The 23,726-nt window shown below is 38.8% G+C and overlaps 1 protein-coding gene and 1 long non-coding RNA gene across 2 annotated transcripts in view; one reads left to right on the top strand and one right to left on the bottom strand.

Annotated features, from left to right (window-relative positions):
• LOC112980867 (uncharacterized) overlaps window positions 1–23,726 on the top strand; it is a 100,124-nt gene that overhangs the window by 63,800 nt on the left and 12,598 nt on the right. The gene's annotated exons all lie outside the window — the stretch shown is intronic.
• Window positions 6,243–23,726, bottom strand: part of INO80C (INO80 complex subunit C) — a 36,096-nt gene continuing 18,612 nt past the window's right edge. The window contains exons 2-5 of the mRNA XM_026096073.2: window positions 20,954–21,064; window positions 17,190–17,301; window positions 15,366–15,433; window positions 6,243–10,554 (exon numbers count right to left, since the gene is read on the bottom strand). Of these exons, the coding sequence (XP_025951858.1) occupies window positions 10,423–10,554; window positions 15,366–15,433; window positions 17,190–17,301; window positions 20,954–21,064 (423 nt within the window). The 3' untranslated portion in view covers window positions 6,243–10,422. The remainder of the gene's footprint in view (window positions 10,555–15,365; window positions 15,434–17,189; window positions 17,302–20,953; window positions 21,065–23,726) is intronic.

Below are 23,726 nucleotides of genomic sequence, written 5' to 3'. Positions count from 1 at the left end.
TACACTGTCTTCTTTGTTCTAAATACCTGGTTCCAATAACTCGCTATTGGAAAGAGGTGACGTAAATTGCTTTAATGTTTTCTCTTTTATTTATGGAGCCGTGCAGTATTGCTGCCACAGCATGGGTGCATTGCATGGCACAATCCACATGTTTTCACCCTTTAATGAGCACTGACTCTAATTACAGCAGATATCACACAGGGTGTGCACTCATGCTTTACTGCGTTTGCCTAAGGGGGATTGTGTCATATCAGCAGCTGGAGAAGTTCAAGTTAGGTGGCTGTGTCATGGAAAAATAAGACTTGATTTACAGTGAACCTAGGAAGCCAAAGTAAATACTAGAAATGTATAAAGCAGTTAAGGTGGTGTAGATTAGTATGTACAAAGGTGTGTGTAAATCTGCGCATTTAGCATGAATATTTGCTTTTGTAGTAAGAGGGAACTCATTATATTACTACATTGTTAGATGGAGATCCCTGCTCACAGCCTTAGAGTTATTTCAATGTCCCACTCAACTCAGTCCCAAATATCATGAAGGTTTGTGCCCTCATTTAGATCTTTACTGACTTGCAAATATGAAAGGAAGGAGAGGGAGATGTGAGACTTTAGAAAGTGCACCCATCAGCAAAAAGCATTGGTGTACACGCTGCAGCTCTCGACTGAATCAAATACCAACCATTTAAAAAATATCCCCTCAATTAAGTAAGTGGAGTAATAGGACTGTAAAAGTAATAGGAGTTTCTTCATCTCGGGTTTGTGTTCAGTAGCTGATAGAAGGTATAATTCTGTGCGTTCTTGCCTTAGTACTATGTTTACCACTTTTTTTTTCTTTAATCAGTGGGCTGATACATGGTGCTGCAATATAAATATTGGAGATAAAGAAGCAGGTGAAGAACTGTAGTTATTTAAATTAGTCACATCCAATGACTTGGTTTTTGAGAAAACATGAGTTATCATTTTCTTGCTGTCATTTGAAGATGAATGTTCTACAGCACAAACCCCATCATTATGTGTGTGTATATATTAAAAAAAAGGTTTTTTACAGCAATCATAAGACTTCTAGACTTGCTAGGAGGTGGGTCCAACTTGTGGTTAAATCCTGCAGACGATAGTCTTGCTGATCTCAGGATTTTCCAAAGATTAAAATGCAGATGTCTGGATTTCTCAAAACCCCATGAAACTTCAAAAACATCAGACCCATTTCACTCTTCCCCAGATATTTGAGATGGCCATAAACCAGTTCGACACCACAGCGATATTTCCTTTAAGAGACAATCTGTTGAGTAGCTCTTCGTAGCCCATTAGCAACTTTAGGTTTTACATTTTAGCAAGTGAAATTATAGTTTATCCTTTAGATTTTGCTTAACTACCAGAAATTATTTATAAGGTACACCCCCACGTGTGTGCATGTACAATGGTTTTTCCAGTTGTGATATTTTTATAACATAAAGCAGTGTTTAAAATGGGTGTGTGTGTGTGCATATGTACATATATATATGTATATATGCACATATATATACATATATACATACATATACATATATACATACATATGTACATATGTACATACATATATGTACATATGCACACACACACACACACACACACATCTATCTGTCTGCCTTTCTGTAAAGTCTGAGCCAATAAAACCTAAGAAATCTGCAGGTGAAAGCTGGCACCCCAGTGATAGTAACAGTCATGCTGTGCACGGTCCTGCTCTCGGTGCTGGTTCTTCCAGGAGCCTGAGGCCAGCGCGTGAGGGTGGGCGCCTTCCTGCGCTGTTGTCCTGTATGTGGACTTGTCTAGATAAGAATTTGTTACCTGAATTAATACTAACACACTCTAAATTCCTGATAAAATCTTTCCAGTGCTTGTGTCTACATTAAGGATGTGAACGTAGATATAATTAGTGTGACAAATATCCCTAATCTATGCGAGTTGGTAGGAAAGAGAAAGTGTTAAGAACAGAGGACATGCCAGCAGTGTCCCTGCCTGAGCAGAACCTGGAAGGGCTTAGCGGCGTATGTGTGTCTTTTTTTCATTTACTTAATTGTTTTAAGTTTCTCGGATGGGAACTGCTTAGTCTTGGGTAGCCATACAGTTGGGGAAACAGAAATGTGCTTGCTGATGGAAAACACTTTAGGATGCTGTCTTGATCTGTGGCGAGCCATTAGTGATTTTTCTGGTAAACTCATTCCCTTTAAAGCTTTGCTCCAATGGTCCTTGACAGAGAGCCCACTGTAGTGGATGCTTCTGGTTTTGGCCCACCCTGGGGTTTCAATTATCATTTGCAGAAGGCTCCTTCTTTGGTAGCAGGTACCATTAGATCCTGCTGTGCCTTCAGCTTTCCTGTGTGTTTTTCCTCTTAGGGTTTTTCTTCTTCTAGTACTTCTTGTCTGGTTTCAGTAAGTAGCTTATGCAGATCTGCAGGTGAATTTTAATGCTTTTAAATGAACACCTTCTTGACTAACATGCTTGTTTTTTTTTCACACCTCAATTTTAAGATTAATATCACAGGGCTTTAGTATTTTGGGGCTTTCGTTTGTTTGTTTTTGACTGGTTGGTTGTTGGGTTTTTTTGGATTGGTCGGGGGGGAAATTAGGAGGTAGGAAGGGATCTGCCTCCAGGGAAGGTGGTGTTACTAACTGTACCTGGGAGATTATTTCTTAGTGGCTCAATTATGATTACAACTTGATCAAATTTGTGTGTGGTATTTAGGACAAAATCAAATATAGCCTCTGTTTCTATATGACCTGGAAAATGAGCTGTTACTTGAAACATTCATTTTATGGGGTCAGGAAATTTCATCTGTACTTCTTATGCATCCTGCAATGGCGTTTGACAAATCTATTGGTTTATGTATGTTGATGGGAGGTACAAAGGAGGAATTTTAGGATACCTGTTACTGCTGGATTTTGGTTATGTTTTCTGAGATCTCCTTAGAAATATATGCAGTAGGCTAGGATTTTTAAACTGTTAAATTTGATGAACCGCTTGTCCAGTGTATCGATCTGAGTTTGTGATGTAAGCTTGGAGGTTGATGTTAATTAAGTCATGAAGGTAATAGAGATGTGGCTTAAAGGTGGAGAAGTTCTGGAAGAATGACAAGAGGGCTCCTGTCCGCGGCTGATTTCCCTCCCCCAGTAATATATGCACATGCTATCACCAGTTCAGATCCAATACTAGCAAGCAGTAGCAGGAAGCTTTTTGGAGGCAAGGGCAAGCCCGTGCTGTATGAGCTGGGTCAGATGTTTTGGGTGTTGAGTCAAAATCCATTCTGTTGGTAAGACTCCCTGACATCTTCAGAGAGGAGCAGATGGCCAGAAGGGATCCGGGCTGAGTTTAGACTGTGCATGTCCAACTCCGCAGTCCTCCATATCCCCACACAGCTGCTGACAGAATCCTGGAGGCTCAGAACTCCTGGATGGTTACCCAGACATCTGAAGCTCTGCTTCTGAACGTGCCTGGAGACATGTCAGTGTTGACAGAGCACTCATCCCTGCGTGTGCTCACCCCTTCCAGATCGCCCTCTGCAAGAAGGCCACTGTAGGGCTGCCTTCACCTGAAATACAGTCAGTGCAGGGATGCTGCTGCAGCTTCCGCTCCCCTTATCCAACAGTTCCAGTGTTAAGATGCTTCCCCCTGCCATTTGATATGAGCTCAGTCTGCTTTCACCTGACAAGTTCAAAGCCACATCTCCCACTTCCAGGAGAGCCTCTGAACTAGCAGGACTGTAGAGCTGTTTCACGCTTTGTGCAGTCCCCATTCCTCCTTGTCAAGATTTGTAGAGTTAGAGGGATTAAAAGAGTCTGTTAAGCGCAGTGAAAAGAGTACATGTGTGAGAAGTGGAAGACCAGGCTTTCAGTGCTTTTTATCATCCATGTGGCTTATGATTATTTTATATAAGAGGTATAAGCAGTCTTAGGGGTGAGGGCTCCCAGAGAGGTCTGCATGTCCCAGTGGAGCTGTACTCAGGAAATTTGCAGGAAAAATGAATTTTATATTCCCCATCCCAGTGTGATCCTTCAGAGGGAAAGTCAAGGTTCATGGAGACTTTGACTTCCAACTCATTACTAGAGAAACTGTAAGAACGTGGAGACAGCTAGTGAAATAAGCTGTTTGCAGATGGGGTTTCACTGAAACCAGTGGGGTCTGGCATGCCATTTCTTAAGTGTTCTGGAAGCATGGGGCCAAATCGGGGTATTTACATGGAATATTTCATATTCCACTAAAATGGTGGTAATAATTCTCAATGTGTAAAGCTTATGGGAAGGGCTCATATAATACAGTAAAGCAGTTGCTGGTATTTCTTCCTTTAGCCCTCTTGTTTTGCACAGCCTGGTATGATAGATGAAGCGTGACAAATGAATTCTTGTTTTTTAGAGGACAAAAAATGTTTGGCTGATTGTACTTTGCCATCAGCTTCAGTTATGAAAGCCCATTTAATATGAGGGGAACAAGGCTTGTGCCTATTAACTGCTACCACTTGTGCTCATGAGAGTGATGGCAGCCATTGAATCTACATCATCAGCTGTGACATACCTTTCAGAAAGGCACAATTTGAAGTCGTGAGTTATGCTCTAGCTATGCTCTTTATTCCAGATATAAAACCACCGTAGTGCCACATTTGTGCTTCAGAGGATTAAGAATCACCCACAGAATGTTTTGCAAATGATTTCTCTTTGGCATAGCCTTGTATTTTCATGACAACTGCTTCTGAAATGCCAAAGCCTGTCCTTTGTCCAAGTCCAGCTCTTGTTGAGGTTCCTGATTTCCCCTTTATTGAGGCTGTTCAATCAGACCCCACACTCTGCCCTGGTTGTCCCCAAAGCAAGAACTGATATCCAGACACACTACTATGGGCTGTTGGCTTTTTCCACGAGGGAGGGTGTCTGCATTTTGGCCAGGAGCTGAAAGGCAGCCTCCCACCATGAGATTGCCTGCACATATTCACCCCCACCATGTTTGCTTAGCCACCTGGTGAAGGATGCAGTTGTAGGCATGGAACGGGGAAGCACACACTGTACAGCCAGCCCTTAGCTGTTCCTGTAAGTGGCCATGGCCTAAAGGTTTCAAGTGATTAACTGATCTAGATGTTCAGGTTGTGGATGGAGTCTCTCCTTCACTCCTTTCTGTGAGCACACAAGGATTACCAGCACCTAGGTTATCCAGGCTGGAAGATGAGAATTTGGGTAAATAGAGCAATATACAAAAAAAATCCTTATTTCTGTCCCCTCTGTCTTCTTGATGCATTTAATCATAATAGTCATGAAATTAATGAACTGAAGCACAATATTAGGCAATGTATTTTTGTAGGATGTCCTCTTTAGAGGCATTTCTGCTGTCTGGGAGGAGAGAAGCAAAAGAAGCTGTCTTACAAGTGCTGGCTCTCAGGACATGAATGGGATCACAGCCAAAATCCAGACATTCCCCATTATCCCTGGTTAGTCCAGTGCCCAAAGCCTGCCAAGTATTGACAAAGTAGACTGGGCTTGCAATCTCTACTTATAAGAGATTTACAGCTGTAAATTTATCAGATATATATTGAGACATTGAATGTGCACAGATACCAATTTCACGTGAGGCCAATTTCATTAGGCAGGAAACACCTCCTTCCCCTTACTGGGTAGGAAGCTGTCTTCAGGAATTCCTAAATTTTATGTTCAGAACTTGCTTCCTGTGTGTGTCATGTCCTCCAATGTTTAAACAGAAGTACATGCATGAAGGGTACCTTTTCTCCTTTTAGGCAAGCCACACTTTGGATTCAAGACTTGCAGAGAAAGGGGACATTGTTCACATGCGCGGTGCATAGTTAGCAGCTTATAAACAATTTCTTCACTTGAGGGAATAGTAGTTTTTGCATGTCAGATGTGGGATATTGGAGAAGAGTTCAGATAGTGCAACAGAAAAACTGAGTCTGGTCCAGGGACTATGTTGGCTTTACCAGAGTTACAGTCACAGCAGTTAGCATGCGAGCAGCTGACAAAGTTTTGCCCTGAAGAGAACATGCTGGCAAGCAACAAACAAAAAACACCCAGTCCCCCAAAACAATTTATTATCTAGTCCACTAGTACTACAATTTTTATGTAGAGATTATTGATTTTAGGTACTGGGTCAGGGAAAGTGATGTTCTACACTTAAAAAGTGATCTTACAGGTCATAAACAGTAGACAATTACAAAACAAAAAAACCCCAAAACCAAAAAAACCCAAAATACAAAAAATACAAGCAATACTTACCAGTAGCTTAAACACCGTTTATTAGTTGTTATTATGTCTCCCAAGAGATTACTGCTACTGCAGTCTGTAGGCTGTGATTTACAATAGTATAATCATCTGAAATGACTGGATTTAAGTTTCTCAGATAACAGAAAACCAAGTCAAGCAATACCTATAGATACCAAGTGGACTTAAACAAGAATGTTTTTTCTTACATGAAAATGAATTACTTTATTACAGCCTGCCCACCTCTTGGCAGATAGAGAATAGTGGTTTATAATCAGGAACACATACATGAGAAAAATAAGAAGGCATTTCTATGAATTCTAATGTTAATGGTATCATCATCTTAGTGTGATTGAAGTGTCTGGTAATAATACCGATATCGCTCGACTCTTCTTTCTAAAAAGAGCACTAAGTCATTCCCCCCCGCCCAATCTGACATTAAATCCGTGAATGTCTCCTTCCTTGCAGTATGTAAACCACAAACACTGCTACAGATTGTAAGAGGCCTTAAAACCTCTTGGTAGCTTTTCTAATAATAAATTGGTGTCTTAATTTATTAAAGATGACTTACTCTTTCAGGAAAAACATTTTAATCATGTGGGGAGTTGGAGCTTTTCTCTTAACAGAATGGATTTACAAAGGCTTTTTAACCCTACGCTAGTTCATTTTCAGCTCAATATTCTTCACTAGTAAAAAACCCTCCCCTTTCCTTTGCTTCTTTGTGCACTGGGTAGTTTTGACACTTACAGATCTCTGTCAAAGGAGATCAAGACACATGTCCCTGCATGTGCCTGCTACTTCTGTCCTCTGTGGAGGCCCATATGTAGTGCATCCACAAAGCTCTAGAGCACTACGGTGGGAGAAGGCAAGGAAATACAGACCAGGGAAGAGGGCTCTGAGATGGCTCAAGGCTTCTCTGAACTGAATTTCGCTGCTCTCCAGAAGGGGCCATTCCTACTATGGACAGGGCAGAGGGAAAGGCTGCGACAGGAAGGTTTTCATGGAAAACAAAAACTGCTGTACAAAACAGTGGTGAATAGTCGAGGAAAGGGCCCTGGAGATACAGGATCCTGCTCTTCCTTCCACTAATGGCAGTGGGAATTCTGTGGGAGCTTAGCAACCGGCATCTTTTGTGCCATTACTGGCTTAACAGTGGGGCATTATAATAGAATATATGAGTATAAATGTATGTGAGGCTGAAGCCATGGTCTGTATGAAGCAGCACACTCAGGTAATAATTGACAGATAGTTATGGTTGTACAAAAGTCTTCAAAAAGCAGTCTGTTTTACATATGTGACAGTAGTATTAGTCAAAATCCATTCTCCCCATGTCTTAAATGGTATTTGTCACTGCTTCTCTTTTCAAATGCCTTTCTTTTGTCATCTTTGCAGTTTAAATTCAACTTCTTTTATTTATGTTTACGTAACCTTAGATAAGTACTTTTAAATATAAACATAATTCACAAATTTCACCTCTTCTAAAGCTGGCAATGAAATGTACTTTAAAACTGCTCTGTGGCACAGACTAGCTCCTCATTTATCCGTATTTTTGACTTATATGCAGCAAAGTAGGTAATGCTCAGTTCTCCTCTCGTAGAAGCCATTGATGAGAACAGCAGGTCTACATGTGATTTCCAAAAAGAGCTGAGTCAGACTGAATGACAGTTGTATGTGTTGGCCACTAGATCTTTCCTATCCTCAGCTTCCTGCTAAAGCAAATACATTTTGATTGTTCCACACAGTAAACTGGTGTTGTTCGATGTAATGTTGAATGATTCTAGTGGTTGATTTCCAAGTGAGGCACTACAGACTAAGGAAACGAAAAAAGAAAGAAAGAAAGAAAGCCAGCAACAAAGGAAAAAGCAAGCAAGGAAGGAAAAGGGAATAGAAAGCATTGAGAGAGTATCCATTAATATTTTTGCCAATTCTAAGCTTTGTTTACTTTCCCCTTTCAATTTATTCAGTAAGAAACTCAAGTTCTGAAAACTGAATGGATAAATACTGTACAGTGGAAATTAGCTGAGAAAAGCGACACATACAGTGCAGGAGGGCATGGAACTTGTGTGAACACTTCTGACAGTGAGGGAGCCTGTGCTCCTAAACAGTCATTTCTGAAGAATGGTAAAAATATTTGTGGGAGAGAACAAGCTGGTGAAATCCAATTTTCTGTGCTGCTGTCTACTTATTTAAAGCAAAACAAATCTTACAGCAGTTCTACGTGTTTTCTTTTCATATCAAAGCTAAGCTTATCTTATAAACATGTTTTCAGTACATAAAGTAAGTTTAAAAAAATCCATTCTAAAACTCAGATGCAAAGTGAATGCGGCTTGGATGCTTACTGGCATGAGGGGAGATATTCTGTCTGATTTTTTTGTTCTGTGATACAGTTGTAGCATTATCTGGTATCCAGGGCTTTGAAGGATCTATTGTAAGCCTGTCAAAGACTTTTAAAATTCCTTTGGTTTTGTAAATATTAGATCACAAAAACTGAAGAATGAGTCCCAGATACATTGAGTAAACAATGTGTCCCATTGTTATGAGTTTCTTTGTTTTGGAGTTGAAAACTAGCATTAATAGTACTCTGCATATTCATTCTTTCAATGAGAAGAAATCTGTACTAATTATCATTTCTATAGAAGTGTACATTCAAGGTGCAGCTTAGACATTAACAAGTCACCACAGTGCTTCTTGTGCACTCAGAGAGAAGATGTGATTTGCACAAGATGACAATGTCCATGACAGAGCTGGGATGAGATGAGGACTGCTGTGTTTGCTAGTGCTCAGTGGCTCAGCTCCTCAGTAACCAGGACAATCTAGTAATTAAAAAGCTATGGGACAAGTCTATTAAGCACTTGGTAGTTTTGCACTGGGGAAGACAGCATTCCCACAAGTGGTAACTTGCATAGTAGCCTTTCTGGCCAACACCCGCTGACTCAGAGTTAAGTGGGATAATTGCTACAGCTAAAGGATAGTTTATGGAGTATGGGAGTGAACTGGCATAGACTGTGTGGCTGGAGGCTAGGAATGGCTGATCCTGCACTTGGTATCCAGATGAAGAAATCAAAACTTGATGGGTAGCTAAGGCTGTGACAAAGGCACAGAAGTGGGAAGAAAACAAATCAGTGACTAGCTAAGGCTGTGACAAAGGCACAGAAGTGGGAAGAAAACAAATCAGTGACCTGTCATAAGGAAGAGGACAAAAAGAAAGAATGGCAGAAAAACTTTGCGTACTTCCTCCTAAGATCAATTTTCAAAAATCATTCAGCAAGTCAGCAAGTACCTCTCAACTCCTCAGATAGGGGTCTAAACTCTCCTCCGTTCTGCTTCCTCTGAAGGACAACAACATTCAGTTGCTGTCAGTTACTCTTCAGGTACCTCCTGGTGTACAGACATAAGAGGTCTTGCCTTGCTGAAGACCATCTGGGTGGTAGAACATCATTGCATAGTGGAATTCCTGTCTTTTTAGTATATTTTTTAGAAGTCCTGGAAATTAGTACAAGAAAGCAAAGGTAGAAAAAAAATTCAGATTGTGAAATGAAGCACTTAAAAGTTACAAGTGTCACATTAGAGTTACCTTTTGATTTGATCCCTTTATGAATATTCATTAGGATATTTTACTCAAGCAAGTTTGAGTCCAACTTTATTTATGCTGACAACTCTTGCAATTTAAATATCTGTATGAAGATATTAATTTCCACAATGCTTAACACCATCAACAGTCACCACAATAGCAGCACTTAGTATTTTAGCTTCATTTTACAGGTGGGACAAACTTCTCCATAGCCAAGCGGCAAGCATATTTGCATGGCAGATTTAGAAGCTGGCGTATCTTGGTACCTTTTCCTTTATTCAGATGACTTTTTCCTCTTCTGAACCACAGTAGTACGTAAAATATATAGGGTGGGTGTGAAATCCTGGCCTACAGAAATTAATATAACTCAGGCGTTAGGATGCAGGCTTATATCCTTAACATTTAAGTTATTTTGTTGACCAAATCAAATTACTTACAGCTTGGCAAACTAACAAATATCAGTATTTATCAAAACCATGTGTTCTTTCAAATCCATGTATCATCGACTACTTCCAGATGTAAATATGAATGAATATTTTTAAGGAACCTCAATCCTGCAGTGAGTTTCCATCATGATTCTGAAAATTAGCACTGTTCACAAGTGATATACAACAGCATTTGGTCCCTTTAGGAAACAATACTTGTTGCTTTTCTTAGAGCAAGGTATCCTGTAACCACGTCTGAAGGGAGCATCCGAATATAGGCAAATTCTTCAATAGTACTAAATCTCAGCTTGCTCTGGGGATCTGTATAATTTGCCTGAAAAAGAAACAATGGCAAAGACAGTATTCAAAGAAAATCTCAAAACAGAACACTAAAAATGTGTCTAATTACAACGCCAACAAATTTTGTATTTCTTTTCCCAGTAACAGCACTGCTGTTCTACCATGTGACCATAAGTTAATACTTTTTTTCCTTTCTCCTCTTGTGTCAGAGCTTATGAGACATTAATCGATGCCTATAAAATTACATTTGAAAGGCATTAAAAATAACGGAGGGCTAAAACAGCTTCATACAAAATGCACTGCAAAAGAAATTCCACAACTCTCTAAACTCACCCTAGCAACTCTGTGTCTTGTGCAGTCTCTCACAGGGCAGCTCTCCAAAGAGTCAGGCTGCTGCCAATAAATTACCCACAAAGAGGCTGAATTATGGGTGCTCTGATGGCTTTGGACTGATTTTTCCCTTCCTGCATACAACTTAACTTTTAATTTACTTTAAAGTGGCTATTAAAGCAAAAGAGTCTCAGCTTATGGTTCTGTGACTGAACTGATAAGAAGTTTGAACTCAACATTTTGCTATGCTTCGAATTTCTGCTTTCAGGATAGCAGCCTGGCCAGCTAACCCCGGGCTGTGCTTATAGCCTCTGCTGTATTTGGCTCTTGGGTGCCTGGGAGCAAGGCCAAGTTCATTCCATTCTCCCCCCTTCCCTGTTGCCACAGAAACCTTGAGCTCAGACTAGCTAGGGGGGCAACCCAGGAGCTGGGCCTGGAAGAAGGCAGCCTCCAGGATATCCACCTCTCCAACTTTAGCCTCCAGGAGACAGTCATGACACTTCTAGTATTATATTCCAGATGCCTGCCAGTGCTCTAAAAGGGGCTTATTTTCATTTCCTTAACAGGAGATGGTGGCAGGCTGCAAGGCACAGGCAGGTCAGATCCCTTAAGATGCTCCTATTAAAAAAGAAAAGGCCAGGAAGAACTGCAGCATTCCCTCCATCTGTAGTCTTAAAGTGTTGAGCCCTCTACCATTTTTATATTGGAAAGGATCTGTTGTCCATGATGAAACAATTTAGAGAAGATTTTTGTTGTATTTCAATCCAATTAATTGCCTGGCCTGGTCAGATGTAGCAGAAAATGTTGAGTATTTGTGGCTTGTTTCTTTACGAAGAAATGCTGAAATGTTAATTTAATGTGTCCAACTAACAGTCCAGCCACCACTTTACAGCTACACCAGGTATAAAAATATTTTTATTTCACACTTTATTTCACACTCTGGCCCCATGGGTAGACTGCTTTTTATGATTCTGTAATCAGCTAGCCAGACAATACCTATAATTTGTGTTGTGCACCAGTCCAGGTTAAAAGAGTTGTGGCATTCCTTTACCAATCTCATACTACTTATCAGGCAGTACCATTAGATGTTTGTATGCACTAATGTATCATAACTAATATATAGTGAGATTCAGTAATATATACTATGATTTCAGTCTGAAAACTTTACCGCTACTTTGGCAATAATTAAAACAGAAAAGTGAAGTAATGCAAAGTTTCTCATATTTAGAAACTAAGTCAAAGGCCACAGATATGTGCTCTTCAAATACAATGTTAGTTATCTCAATATGTTCCTATAGAATCAAGGCCGATCCATTTTCAGGAAAGGAAGAGAAATTTAAACAGCTTAAGTTTGTTTTAATCTTCATTAGATTAAATTACCTTGTTTTGCATGTCAGTATATCTAAATACTCATCCTGCAAGTTTGGAAATAATACTTTTATTTTACAATGTCAATATGGTATATAAATAATAGCTTTTGAGTTCTAAGCAAGCTGCCTTACAAATATAAATTGGCTGCTCTGCTTAGACCATTGGTAAATTTCATTCCATTTGTTTTACCACACAGAAAGCGGAGAGGATCAATAGAATTTAATTGTGGCAGTTATACTAACTGCAGATATACTGATGAGTGTTTTAATAAACTTCTCTCTTTATTTTATTTCAAGATAGATTACTTAATTCTTCCCTAAATGAGTAATGCTAAGGAATTTATTTTACTTTTTTTTTCCATGAGGAATCCAGCATTCTCATAGAAAATATATTTTTACACAGGTGCTTTCAGATTTCACATAGAAAATACAGGGATTTTTTTTCTTATTAGAATTCTAAAACATTATTTTACCCCACACATATTCCTATTAGGAAATGATCTTGAAAATAAACTTAGAGCTTCTTATGAAACATTTCTGGTGTAGCAATTTAAAGGACAAGCCATCTCAGTTATCTTAATAAAAAATATTTTTTTAAACATGGTATTTTTATCTTAGTCTGAAGAAACCTTGCAGGCCAGGTAAAATAGGAAAGTTGTCCCAAGGTGCATTTAGAAGATGGAAAATTTAAAAAAAGCTGAAAGTGGAAAGACAAAAAAAAAAAAAAAAAAGACATAGAAGTAGTGCTGAACGGAATCTTCAGAGAAATAAGATTATTTATACTGAGCTAGAACAGTAACTATATAAATCACTGATGCAAAGGAGGAGCTGGTAAAGAAGAACTGAAGACCTGGCAGGAACACACTGTATTTCCTATGGCTAAACCGATCCTTAGCTGGTGCAGACGCAATCTGCACTTACATTTTGCTGTGCACCATCATCTTGTTATAGGTGCAATGACTGACCAGTTTTGATATATGTTGAAGGCTAGCTCTGTACAAGATTTTTTGCTTCCTTGGAGAGGGAGAAATGAAAAGCCCTTATACCCTTATGCCTCCTGCCCCACGTAAGCCCTTCAGAGGTCAGAGATATTGCTGCAACTCTAGTAACACCTATTGTGAATGTTATTAATACTTGCAAAGTGACTCTAAGAGAGGAGGATAGGGAATGGATGAAGATGAGTATCATTTCGTGAATTTTTTGACATTTTGCTAAAATCTACTTGTTATTATTTCACTTGTCCACCCACCCCTTGTTCCGCCAGCCATTGCATCCTTATACTGAATGCAGACTGCCTTATTCAGCTGACCCCTGCTCCTCGTCTGAAAATGAGATGTTGTTAAAACAAAACAATACTCTTAGGAGTACAATACTGTGAGTCTGTCTGACTGGAGAGAATTATTTTCACTGGATTTGTGAACTATCTATCTCCCTCATTTTCTGTCTCCCAGTTCATCTGTGAGGGAAGTACTGCTTTCCCATTCCCTCTTCAACTCTATGGGTTACCAGCCTGAGTCTGAGCAACCCCATTCCATTTCCAAATCATGCTCAGAAGCACAGGCTGGGAACATGCCATCTCTCAGATGCCTTATATTAATGTATTACTTCAAAAATAAGAAAGTCAAAGAAAATACATGTCAAATCAAGAACTCAAGTGTTCGGATGTGCAGGATTACAGTTGCCTCTATAGCCATCCCCTGATCCCTTGCACTGTGTATCCACTATAAGGCAGTCCTTAACTAAGTGCTCACGCCTAGTTTTCTCAACAAGGACTTTCACCTCATTCAGTGCACACAATACATGGTGCTCACTTAGTGAGATGTTTAATCCTCTCTACCCCAACAGATGCTATATATTGAATACTCCTATTTGATGCACATTGCTCAAATTTCACTTTGAAGATAGAATTGTTAATTTTCTGATGAGCTTTTTTGTGTGTTAAACTGTATCAACGCAACAACGTGTACATTTACAGATATCTCTAGGAGGTAGTATCATCCCTGTGAGGTAGGATAGTGCCATACAGATGAGAAACAGATAAACTGGGAGGAGGGACCCTGAAATTGTGCTTGGGGCAATTTTAAGTAACAAAATTTTCATCATTTTAGTTATTTAGTTTAAACACTACTTAACCCTTTTTATAGTCCAAAATACAACATTCCCATTCATTTCAATTGTACTAAATGCATACGCATCTGCAAAATAAATCACTGGGGTTTGAAAGTGAGCATCCATAAAGCGAGAAGATATGCTGTTACTAACCTTTGTTTTAAGTGAAATTCTTCATGTCATGTAGGAACAGTGACAGCAGCAGCAGCAACAAAATTATTGATGGGCAGAAGTCAATGACTTTACTCATGTTTTGTGCCAAGAGAATTTGTGTGGAACCCAGGTGCTGAAATGTAACTACTGATACTTTTTTGAGCATGTGCAAACCAAGATCTTTCAAAGACTAAGCCATGTTTTTCTTTTTTTTAACAAAACTACATAAAAGAGCCTATCTGTGACACACAGGCTACGCATCTGCCAAAATCCCAAGTTCCTGCTCTGAAGCATGGGAGTATTTGAGATTCTTAAATATCCATGCCAACTGTCTGTCTCAGGCTGATTTGTTTGAGGGAAAGTTTGAGAGCAATGACTGTAGGAATTTTTTTTAACCTGGGCCAATCAATATAGTTTTGCCTAATCTCATTCTTGGAAATTGCTGAAGCATCTTTTTGAAACTCTCCCTAAAAGATGTAATGAAAAAAAAAATCATCTTCAGGCAAATGCTCAGCATGGAAAGTTTCAGTCTCTGTGGTTAAAGTTTGGCAAAGTTAGAAGTGATGGAAACTATAGGCCACCAGCTCCCACTGAAACACTAGAGAATCAAGAATGATGGAGAACTACACAGACCTGACAGCTGGGAAAGTGGTGTGATACCTGGCAGGACAAGGTATTTAATCTGTCCTGGCATCTATTAAGATCCTGAGGGCTTTGTGATACAAGGACAGTATTAAGGTTTTGGCCCTGACTCACTGGACTACTGTTAAGCATAAGGCTGAACTGGAGCCTCAGCAAGTACATCTTTTACAAGGCAAGCACCACCTTTATTTTGTTGTGGGAAGTGAGATGCCAACTTTGATGAAAAAAATAAAATACTTACCGGAAGTCCTGAAATGTCTGAATATTTCTTGGCAGGCTTAAAGGAGGGAGGAGCATCAATACTAAAATCTAGAGAGAAACACAGGGATAAGTTCAGTTTGTCATATATATTTTAAAAAGCAAACCCAAAGCATAAGGAGGTAACAAATACTTCTTTAAAACGCTGCCTTTACTTTCTGAGGTCTCTATTAACTAGCAGCACTAAAGCAATAAACATGAAGCAGAATTACCTCTGAAAACATTTAGCCTGCTGGCATTGTAACTAACAGCCTGATTCTGCTCACCTCATTAATAAGAGTTCAGCAAGCAGAACTGCTCTCCCTAAAAGGAAAATTTCAAGAGAGCTATTTGAACTGCACTATAAATGCATTGATTTCCTGCAAGTCTTAATGACAACGTCCCTTGCAGTCAGAGTTATTTGCAAAGAATAGCCATTAGCATATGCATGCTGAATGTTAAGACCACGAGACATTGCTCAAGACTGCAGCTCTGAAATACTGTAATCCAGGAAAGCAAAGTAATCTTTTAAATCAGATAAATCTTTAAGCATGTACCACTTTAAGCCTGGTCAATGACCTAGAATATTATCTGAATGTTAAAACTGAATGATGGCAATTGCTGTTCTTTCATGTCCTTTAGATACAAACAGAAACTACTCTCATTTGTTTTTTAAGATACAAGTGGTATGCTTCAGTAGTTAAATCCCCAGTTTTTAATGTTCACAAAAATGTCTTGTACTTGCCTCATTTATTTCCTCCTTCCTGATTTCTCTTGCACCTGATTCAGATGTTACAATAAACTGAAATGCTCCATCCACATCAAGTATCTAAATCATAATCCCTTAATTCAAAAGAAACAAATGCCACAGACAGCTGTTTTTAAATATGCAATTGAATTTGTTTTCCCACTCTCTTAAAAAATAGAGTGTAAATTTACTGTTGCAAATAGAATGTAATGGAAATAGCAATATCAGCAGATTGTCAGTTACAATAGCCAGGAGCACACAGTAGTCTGCATTTTTCTATAATAGTGGTGTCTAAAACACTTACAAAAATGGCAAGTTATTTTTGGATAAAGCACCAAGTCTGACAAAAAGTGTATGCATGTGCTCAATTCTAAGATGCCTCCAATTGCTTAAGTAAAATCCAGGGATCGGATTCTGCCTCTAGCTACGTTGAATAGTATCCCACTTTATGAGTAACCTGGATATATCTAGACTAGAAACACTGCTGTAACTCCGCTCCTGTAGCTGTACACAAGCTAGCTGTAAATCAGGAGTGCAGTTTTAGCTATGCTGAACTAAATATGGGATATAGGATTAAAATCTGCCAAGAATCTCAGATAAGGAGCTGGATAGGAAGCTTGGGCTGAGGGCTGAGCTACTGTGAGTACATGGCTAGCTGAATCTCCCTTGAAAACAGTTCAAATATAGCTAATCAAGCAACAGAGCCACCACAGTACAGACTTACCTGTCAGGAGACGTGAGGGCTATACGCAGAGGAGGAGGCTCCTCAGCAGTGCTGAGGTGACAAAAACTTGATGGGAATAAGCAATTTATGACTTGTTTCTGATATATATATTTCCTTCATTAAATTCTCTCCCCAAACGTATTTGAACTTTCTTACAACACTCAAAATTATTTGCTTCCTCTTACTTTCAATTTAGTGCTGGTGACTTTAGTTGAACTCATCTTAAATGTATTATTGGACTCTGTTACAGGAGGATACAGCACACATTGATAAAATAATTTAGGTTTGTTTTAAGGAAAGTTATTTGTGTGGATTTTATTATTTATAAATAAATGCAAAGCGTCTAAGCAGCTTACAGCTAGGATCATTTAGTTGCCATGGCAATGCCCTTTCAGAAGCAAGAATTTGTTTTAGGTTCTTCCAGGTTCTGTTCTTCTTGCCAGCTGCTGCTCCACCAATGCCGGAGTGCTAGAATTTTAGAGATGTTTAGAGAAAAAATAAATAAAGATTACTATTTCAGAATGTGACACTTTTATTTCATAGTCTTTCTGATACATCTCATCTTGTCATGAACCATTTGTTATCCCCACTTATTTAGTCAGTAGACTAACATACTGTACACTTTAATCTTGCTTGCAAGAAAAACAAAGCTTTTTGAACTGTGTCAAAGCTATTATGTTTTGGATTAACCGAAGGAAATGAAAATCTGCTTTTTACATGGAAATAGAAAATCAATGTGGTTAGGTTTAGTCTGAGATTACAGGATTCTGTATATACTTCCCATCATATTAGAACTTACTGCTATGAAGTTGTGTCTAAAATTGCAATTCTCTCTCCTTTTTATGGCATATAGAAAATTACAGGTGCAGCTCTATCTCTTTTAAGTTATCTATGGCTGTAGAAACCACAGATGATCTTGCAAAATGTAATGAGTACTGTCAAGTTTTCTGGAAATTTTGTTTTTCTTCCAAATGACAGAAGACAGAAGAATAGAAGAAGAATAAGATAATGTTGGCTGGCAAGACAATTTTGCATTTTGAAAGCTATGCTAACGGAAATCTTGCTACAGATACTACAATGGTAATTTCAGTTATCAAATGTGATTGCTATGGAGTAATTTATTTATGTCCCTCCAGAGGCAGAAGATGCACAACACACTACTAATTCTAAATGATCAAAGGACACAGATCTTCAGCTTTACTTCAGAAAAGAAAACGTTCTTACAACTGGGGAGCTGTTGTTATCTCTGTTAATAATTGCTACCTGCCACATCAGTCTTATCAAAATTTGGCAAAATGCTGCAAACACACTTCTGCTGTGATTGTTTTATAAATTAGCATGTAAAGTAGCTGATAATGATAGGAAGAAGGATTCAGTGAGGAAGATTTTTCTCCATAGAAGTAATGTAATACATCATATTCAGAAGGATGATTGTGAGCTGATCGTATATCAACCTTTTTGGCAATGAATATCCAATAAAGAAAGTATATCAAAATCCTTGCTCTGTGAGTAACACCCAAGTAATCTAGACATCATTGTAAAAGAGAGACTGCTGGAATATGGGATGAAAACAGATGTACTACCACATTTCTAATCCAAGTCCATTACATGCATTTTCCCCTAACATCATTGCATGATGATTTTTTTTTTTACAGCAATCTGTTTTCTCAAAAACTGGCACTTATGGCTTGATCTGAGGCCAAATGAAGCTGAGAGGAAGAGTCTACTTGACTTCAGTAAACCATGAATCAAACACAAAGTTTTGCTACCAGTTTGATTCTCCTTGTTTTCAGTAATGAGAAAAAGATGGTATTGTCCTCTGTACAGTAAACTAGAAATGAATATTTACAGAAAAATCTACATGAGGGTCTGTGTGTCTGTTTAGGGGAATGGGAGAGGCAGATAAAAAAGGAAGCAAGATCAAAATTGGTAGCTACTGTATTTCCTGCTATAGTTTAGTTAAATGTGCGACTCTAACAAACATTTGAAGTTACATGAAAATGAGATGTGCTGAAAATTATTTTTAGTTGTTTTAAAGAAGCAAAACAGGTGAGAATGCACAGATTAGACTGTTTACATTATGTCTGGAGCACTCCACAGCTCAATTTAGTGCTGTGTGTTTTCTAAAGCCAGGGGATGCAACTAGCTATATTGCTAAAGGCAGACCCTGACTTGGGAGCTGTTTGCTGAGATTAAGCAGCAGGAGGCCCCTCTCAGTTTGGTGGCATCTTTCCACAAGGGTTCTGGAGTTGAAATTTTATTGACAGGAAATGTTTATTAGATGCCTTGATAACATGTGCTTTGCTCCCTTATTTAGTGAAGATGTCTCCACTTAGCAGGTAGAAGGAATACCTTGCTGCAGTATTTCTTCAGTCCAGGATTGCCAACCCTGGGGCTTATATGCATTTATGCCCCCAAGGAACGGGGCTGAGTCTTTGCTCACATGCCTACAATCAAAGGGCAACAACTGCCAAGTGCAAATGAACCAAACTACCTCCGCACTGAGGAGGTTCAGGAAAAGCTCTGGGTAGGTAGCCCTATTCCTTGCTCTGCATGGTTGTTGGAAGGTACTCTGCTCTGCCCCGCCCCGCCCCCCCAAGGCATGTGACTTCCAGTCAGGTAATACTGCTTAGATTTCTTCCTTCTTTGTTTTTAAAGTAGATCCAAAAAAATCTATCCTCTGCAAGGAGCTAACAGTTTTAAACTCAGGTATATTTTTAAGAGATATGTATGATTTGACTTAATTTCTTCCTTTTAAGGCAAATTAGGCTGTAAGGATGCAAAAAGTCACAACTGTTACAAGCAGTTTGTGGAGACAAAAAGCTAGTTAAATACATTTTTTCTCAGATTAGTTATTGTATTGGGGAGGAAAATTTATTGTCAAGTTTTTATTATAACTGCCTATTATTACTGGAACAGTTGTCAAAGGCTCTGTACATTCATTGTTTTTTCAAGTATGCAGACAGTATTGCCTCTTTGGAATTGGTGATGTCCCTCAGAAATGAGCACAGGGCCTCATGGCTATTTAAATCCTATACAGAAGAGACATGGACTGCCTCTGGGCACCAATGAGCTTTTCCATAAGCCCTCTTCTCCAAAGAGGCTGGTGCTCACTGGAGAATTAGAGTCAGCAAAGTATTCAATAGTTTGAATGCGCCCCTTATGACAGAAGAAGTCTGCAAAGCAGACACAGAGCAACTTGCAAGGCAGAGATGGATTTTATACCCCCTGCCAAACTCTTGCTTAGTGAGCTATACAAAGCCTGATTACTCAGGTTTTATACTGTGGGATATTGTATTTTATTCATACAAAATTAAATCTGGGATAAAATGCTTCTTTCTAAGTACTGACTTAGGGCCTGTAGTCTGGGGAGTTTACTGGTCTGGAGAGCGTTTGTACAGCGTACCAAGGAGTTGGCCCTAGCAGGGCAAGATAAAAAAATATTAAAGACAAACCCAACAATGATTGCATTATTAGCTAGTCTTCCTTCACCTTCTCCCCCAGTTTAAACCTCACATTGTTTTAGCAGCCTGTATTTCATCAGCTGTCAGAGTTTGCACGACTTCTGAACGCTGGAAGGCAAGACTTCTGAAGAGTACAGAGCATTTGCTGCTAAATCTAGCAATTACTGAAAGAACAGGCACCAAAAGTCTGTTAGAGTTGCAGGGACTGGGAGAGGAGCAAAATGCCAGTTGCTAATGACTATGTGGCTGGTTTTTAGTTCAATTATTTTGCAACGTGCCTTGGCTAAGAACTAGGAGATGAGATTCCTACATTTACAGAAGTATAAATTGTTCCTTTCTAGCTATGGTAGTCTGTGATATATCACACCACAAAGCTTCTGCACATACCTTGATTTAGCAGGTTTGCTGGCTCTGTTCCAGAATTTAGTATTACAGTTCTGTTCCTGGTCCAGTGCCATTTTCATGTTATACTATAATGTGCACTTTGGACCATAATGTGGCATGGACTTGAGCTGAATTTCTTAAAAACTGCTGACCTATTTGGCTGGTAAGCTGACTTTCTTAATATTTACATTAGCAATATGATTAAATAGAATCCTAGTTAAGGTTTTATTTGAAGAGTTTAGAATGTCAAATTGTTACAATAATATACTTACGATGAAGTTTGGATCTTTAAATGGTAATGGCTTGACAGTTGCTTCCACTGATCCTGTGCTGGAATCTGTGTTCAGAAATTTATTTTCATTCATGGCCTCTCCACCTGCACTCTGAAGAAAGAACACAGTCTCACTGCTTGTTAATCTGAGCAAGTTCAACAGGACACGGACCCATTTGCTTTATTACCTATCTGTTGCCTGCTTGGCCTTTCTCTCTTGCATCTTTAAAGAAGTAACATGCCAGCAGTGGGGAAGCATGAAACAGGTATCTGTCAAGCAGTTTACAACTGATACATAAAGGGAAGAGGGGAACAGAGTGGCCAAAACTTACTGAATGAAAACAGCGTAGGTTTTATTTCACTGTTGATGAAAGCCATCTCTCTAAAGTGCAAGAGAGCATATGAATCCAGAAATAGGCAGAGGCATATTGGATTTGATTCAGAAAGCTCAGTATTAAAGCATCAACAATAATAAATAGTATAAAATTTATAACGTTTATTTCTAGGTTCTAACGAATAACTGAGTAATCAGCTTATTCTCCATCCTTAACTTCAGTCATGCCTGAGGGAGGATTGAGGGGAAAGAATGAATTATATATTATTATATATAAAATGTGTTTTTATATATATATGGTTTTTTACATACAAACCTTGCACAGGTACTGGTTTGTATTTTCTATGCTTTTCTTTACAGTTTATTTATTTAGGGGGAAAAGCAGTGGGAGAATGCGTGTGTGTGATTGGAAAGCTAAAAATGTTGTGTGACAGTGTAGCCAATTTCTGATCGTTTTGCACAGCTGATTCGGTGGTGTTTTTTATTTTGACAGTGCCCTGTACGTATCCGCGCTACCAGAACTAGCCCACTCTACATACACAAATATTCCTAGTGAAATCCTGACTTACATTAAAGCCAATGAGAATTTTGCCATTGAGTTCAGTAGTTCAGTCAAAAGCATTTCATACCTTGATGCTTTTTTCTTGAAGAACAAAAGCCTGGGTAAAAACTAAATCAATATTTACTGAATGGGTGGTTAAAATGTTTTTGTACTTTTGCCTTCAGACAGATAATACTCTGAAAAAAAAGGTTTTTTTTTTCTTTTTTTCTATGGAAAACCTGCATTGCAAAACCTTCCTTGTTGGTATATAGTCTTTTAAGTAGAAGAAAAAAAGGATCATTAGTATTAGTGAATTAAGGGAGTGCTCCTAGAAATCAAGAATATATAGTAAAGGCTGTGATCCAGCATATCCTTCCCTGTGTGATTACAAGGGAAGTGTTTGAATTCTTAACTATGTGCATAAGTAATTACAGGATTATGAACTATGCAAGTTGAACACTTCTTTGGGAAAATACATCAGTCATTCAACAATGCCTGTTTTTAACAAAGCAAAGATAGAGGTCTTAAATATTCCAAGTAGGATATAAAGAATCATTCAAGTAAAATCATCACATTTCTGATATCTTATTAAAATAAAATATATTTATGAGGATGATCTATTTTCAAAACCAAATGCAGTCCTCTATAAGCCCATACTACTGGGAATACTGTCATAATAACATCACTGGAAGTAACATCAAAGTCTGCAGCTTAAACTTGATTCTTCCCTTGCGAAGGACAAGACTAAAATGCTGTGACTGTCAAAAACAGAAAAGAAATGCAGATGGATGTTTAAAAACATATGCATTATGTGACACTGTGTAGAGAAAATATTATTTTATGTGACTCTGAATAAAGTGGCTTTATAGAATCAGTTGCTGGGTTTCAACTTATGCCCAGGACCATATTCTTGCACATGCACATGTCCAACACTTCAGATTTCAGCAGCAAACATTAATCTTGAGAAAGTCAAGGCTTGAGATACAAGATTATTTCTGATGAATAAATTATCTCTTTGATAATCTTCATAATAATGTAAAGCCTGTAAATGAAGGACTCAGCACTCAGCAGTTATTTTTCAGAGCACTCTCGCCTTTTATTCGGTACCATTTGACTGGTATTAAATTCAGTCCTCGATTAATTATCAGTTGTGCCCCTTCAAAGGTCTCCAAAATACTCTGTTGTTTATGAAACAGCTTCTGGGTAGTATTTGAACAATGGCTTAAACAGTGGCCAGTGTATTGAGACAGAGCAAATAAAAGTGGTTAAACAATAAAGGGGAAGAAGCTTCCTTATACATATAATCCTTAATTTCTGCAGCTGGATACACTAGCTGCCCTCAGTGGGTTTTTCTGTATGGATTCAGTGCTAATCTTGCTGGCATGTTGGGAAGGAAAGTGAGGAACTGTTCCTGGCAGGACAAGCCATGAATGTAAATTCTACACGTAGTTTCTCTTCCGGACTAATCCCTAAGGGATTACAGGTATTACTGCGTCTGAGAGTTGGGACAGCTCACATTACAGGCCAGAAGTTCTTAATTTTATTTGTGCTGGTATCACTCTCACCATGGCAGAGGCAGCAGGAGCTGCTGCATTTCCAGGCAACATAAAGACCCAGCAAACCTCCAGTCCCACTGAGATGTAGTGACAGTAGCAGCTTCTGGATCTGTTGTGGACAATTTGAGAGAGGAGGTTGTCTTCTCCAAGGAAAAGGCTAGTGTGCAAGATGGTAGAGCAGCCTGTATACTATGGCAGTGTGCAATTGGTATCACAATTTGGGAGCCCTATGATAACCTAGGAAGCAAATAAAACTGAGAACTATGATCTCAGCTAAATGCTGGAAACTGAGATAAAGACATATTGGGGAGGCATGCTGGTTTCACTCCAAGTCAGCACTGCT

Source organism: Dromaius novaehollandiae, chromosome 2 (genome assembly GCF_036370855.1).
Source record: "Dromaius novaehollandiae isolate bDroNov1 chromosome 2, bDroNov1.hap1, whole genome shotgun sequence".
NCBI classification, from domain to species: Eukaryota; Metazoa; Chordata; class Aves; order Casuariiformes; family Dromaiidae; genus Dromaius; species Dromaius novaehollandiae.
Note: the sequence above shows the minus strand (reverse complement) of the source record. Positions and strands in the feature narration are given on the sequence as shown.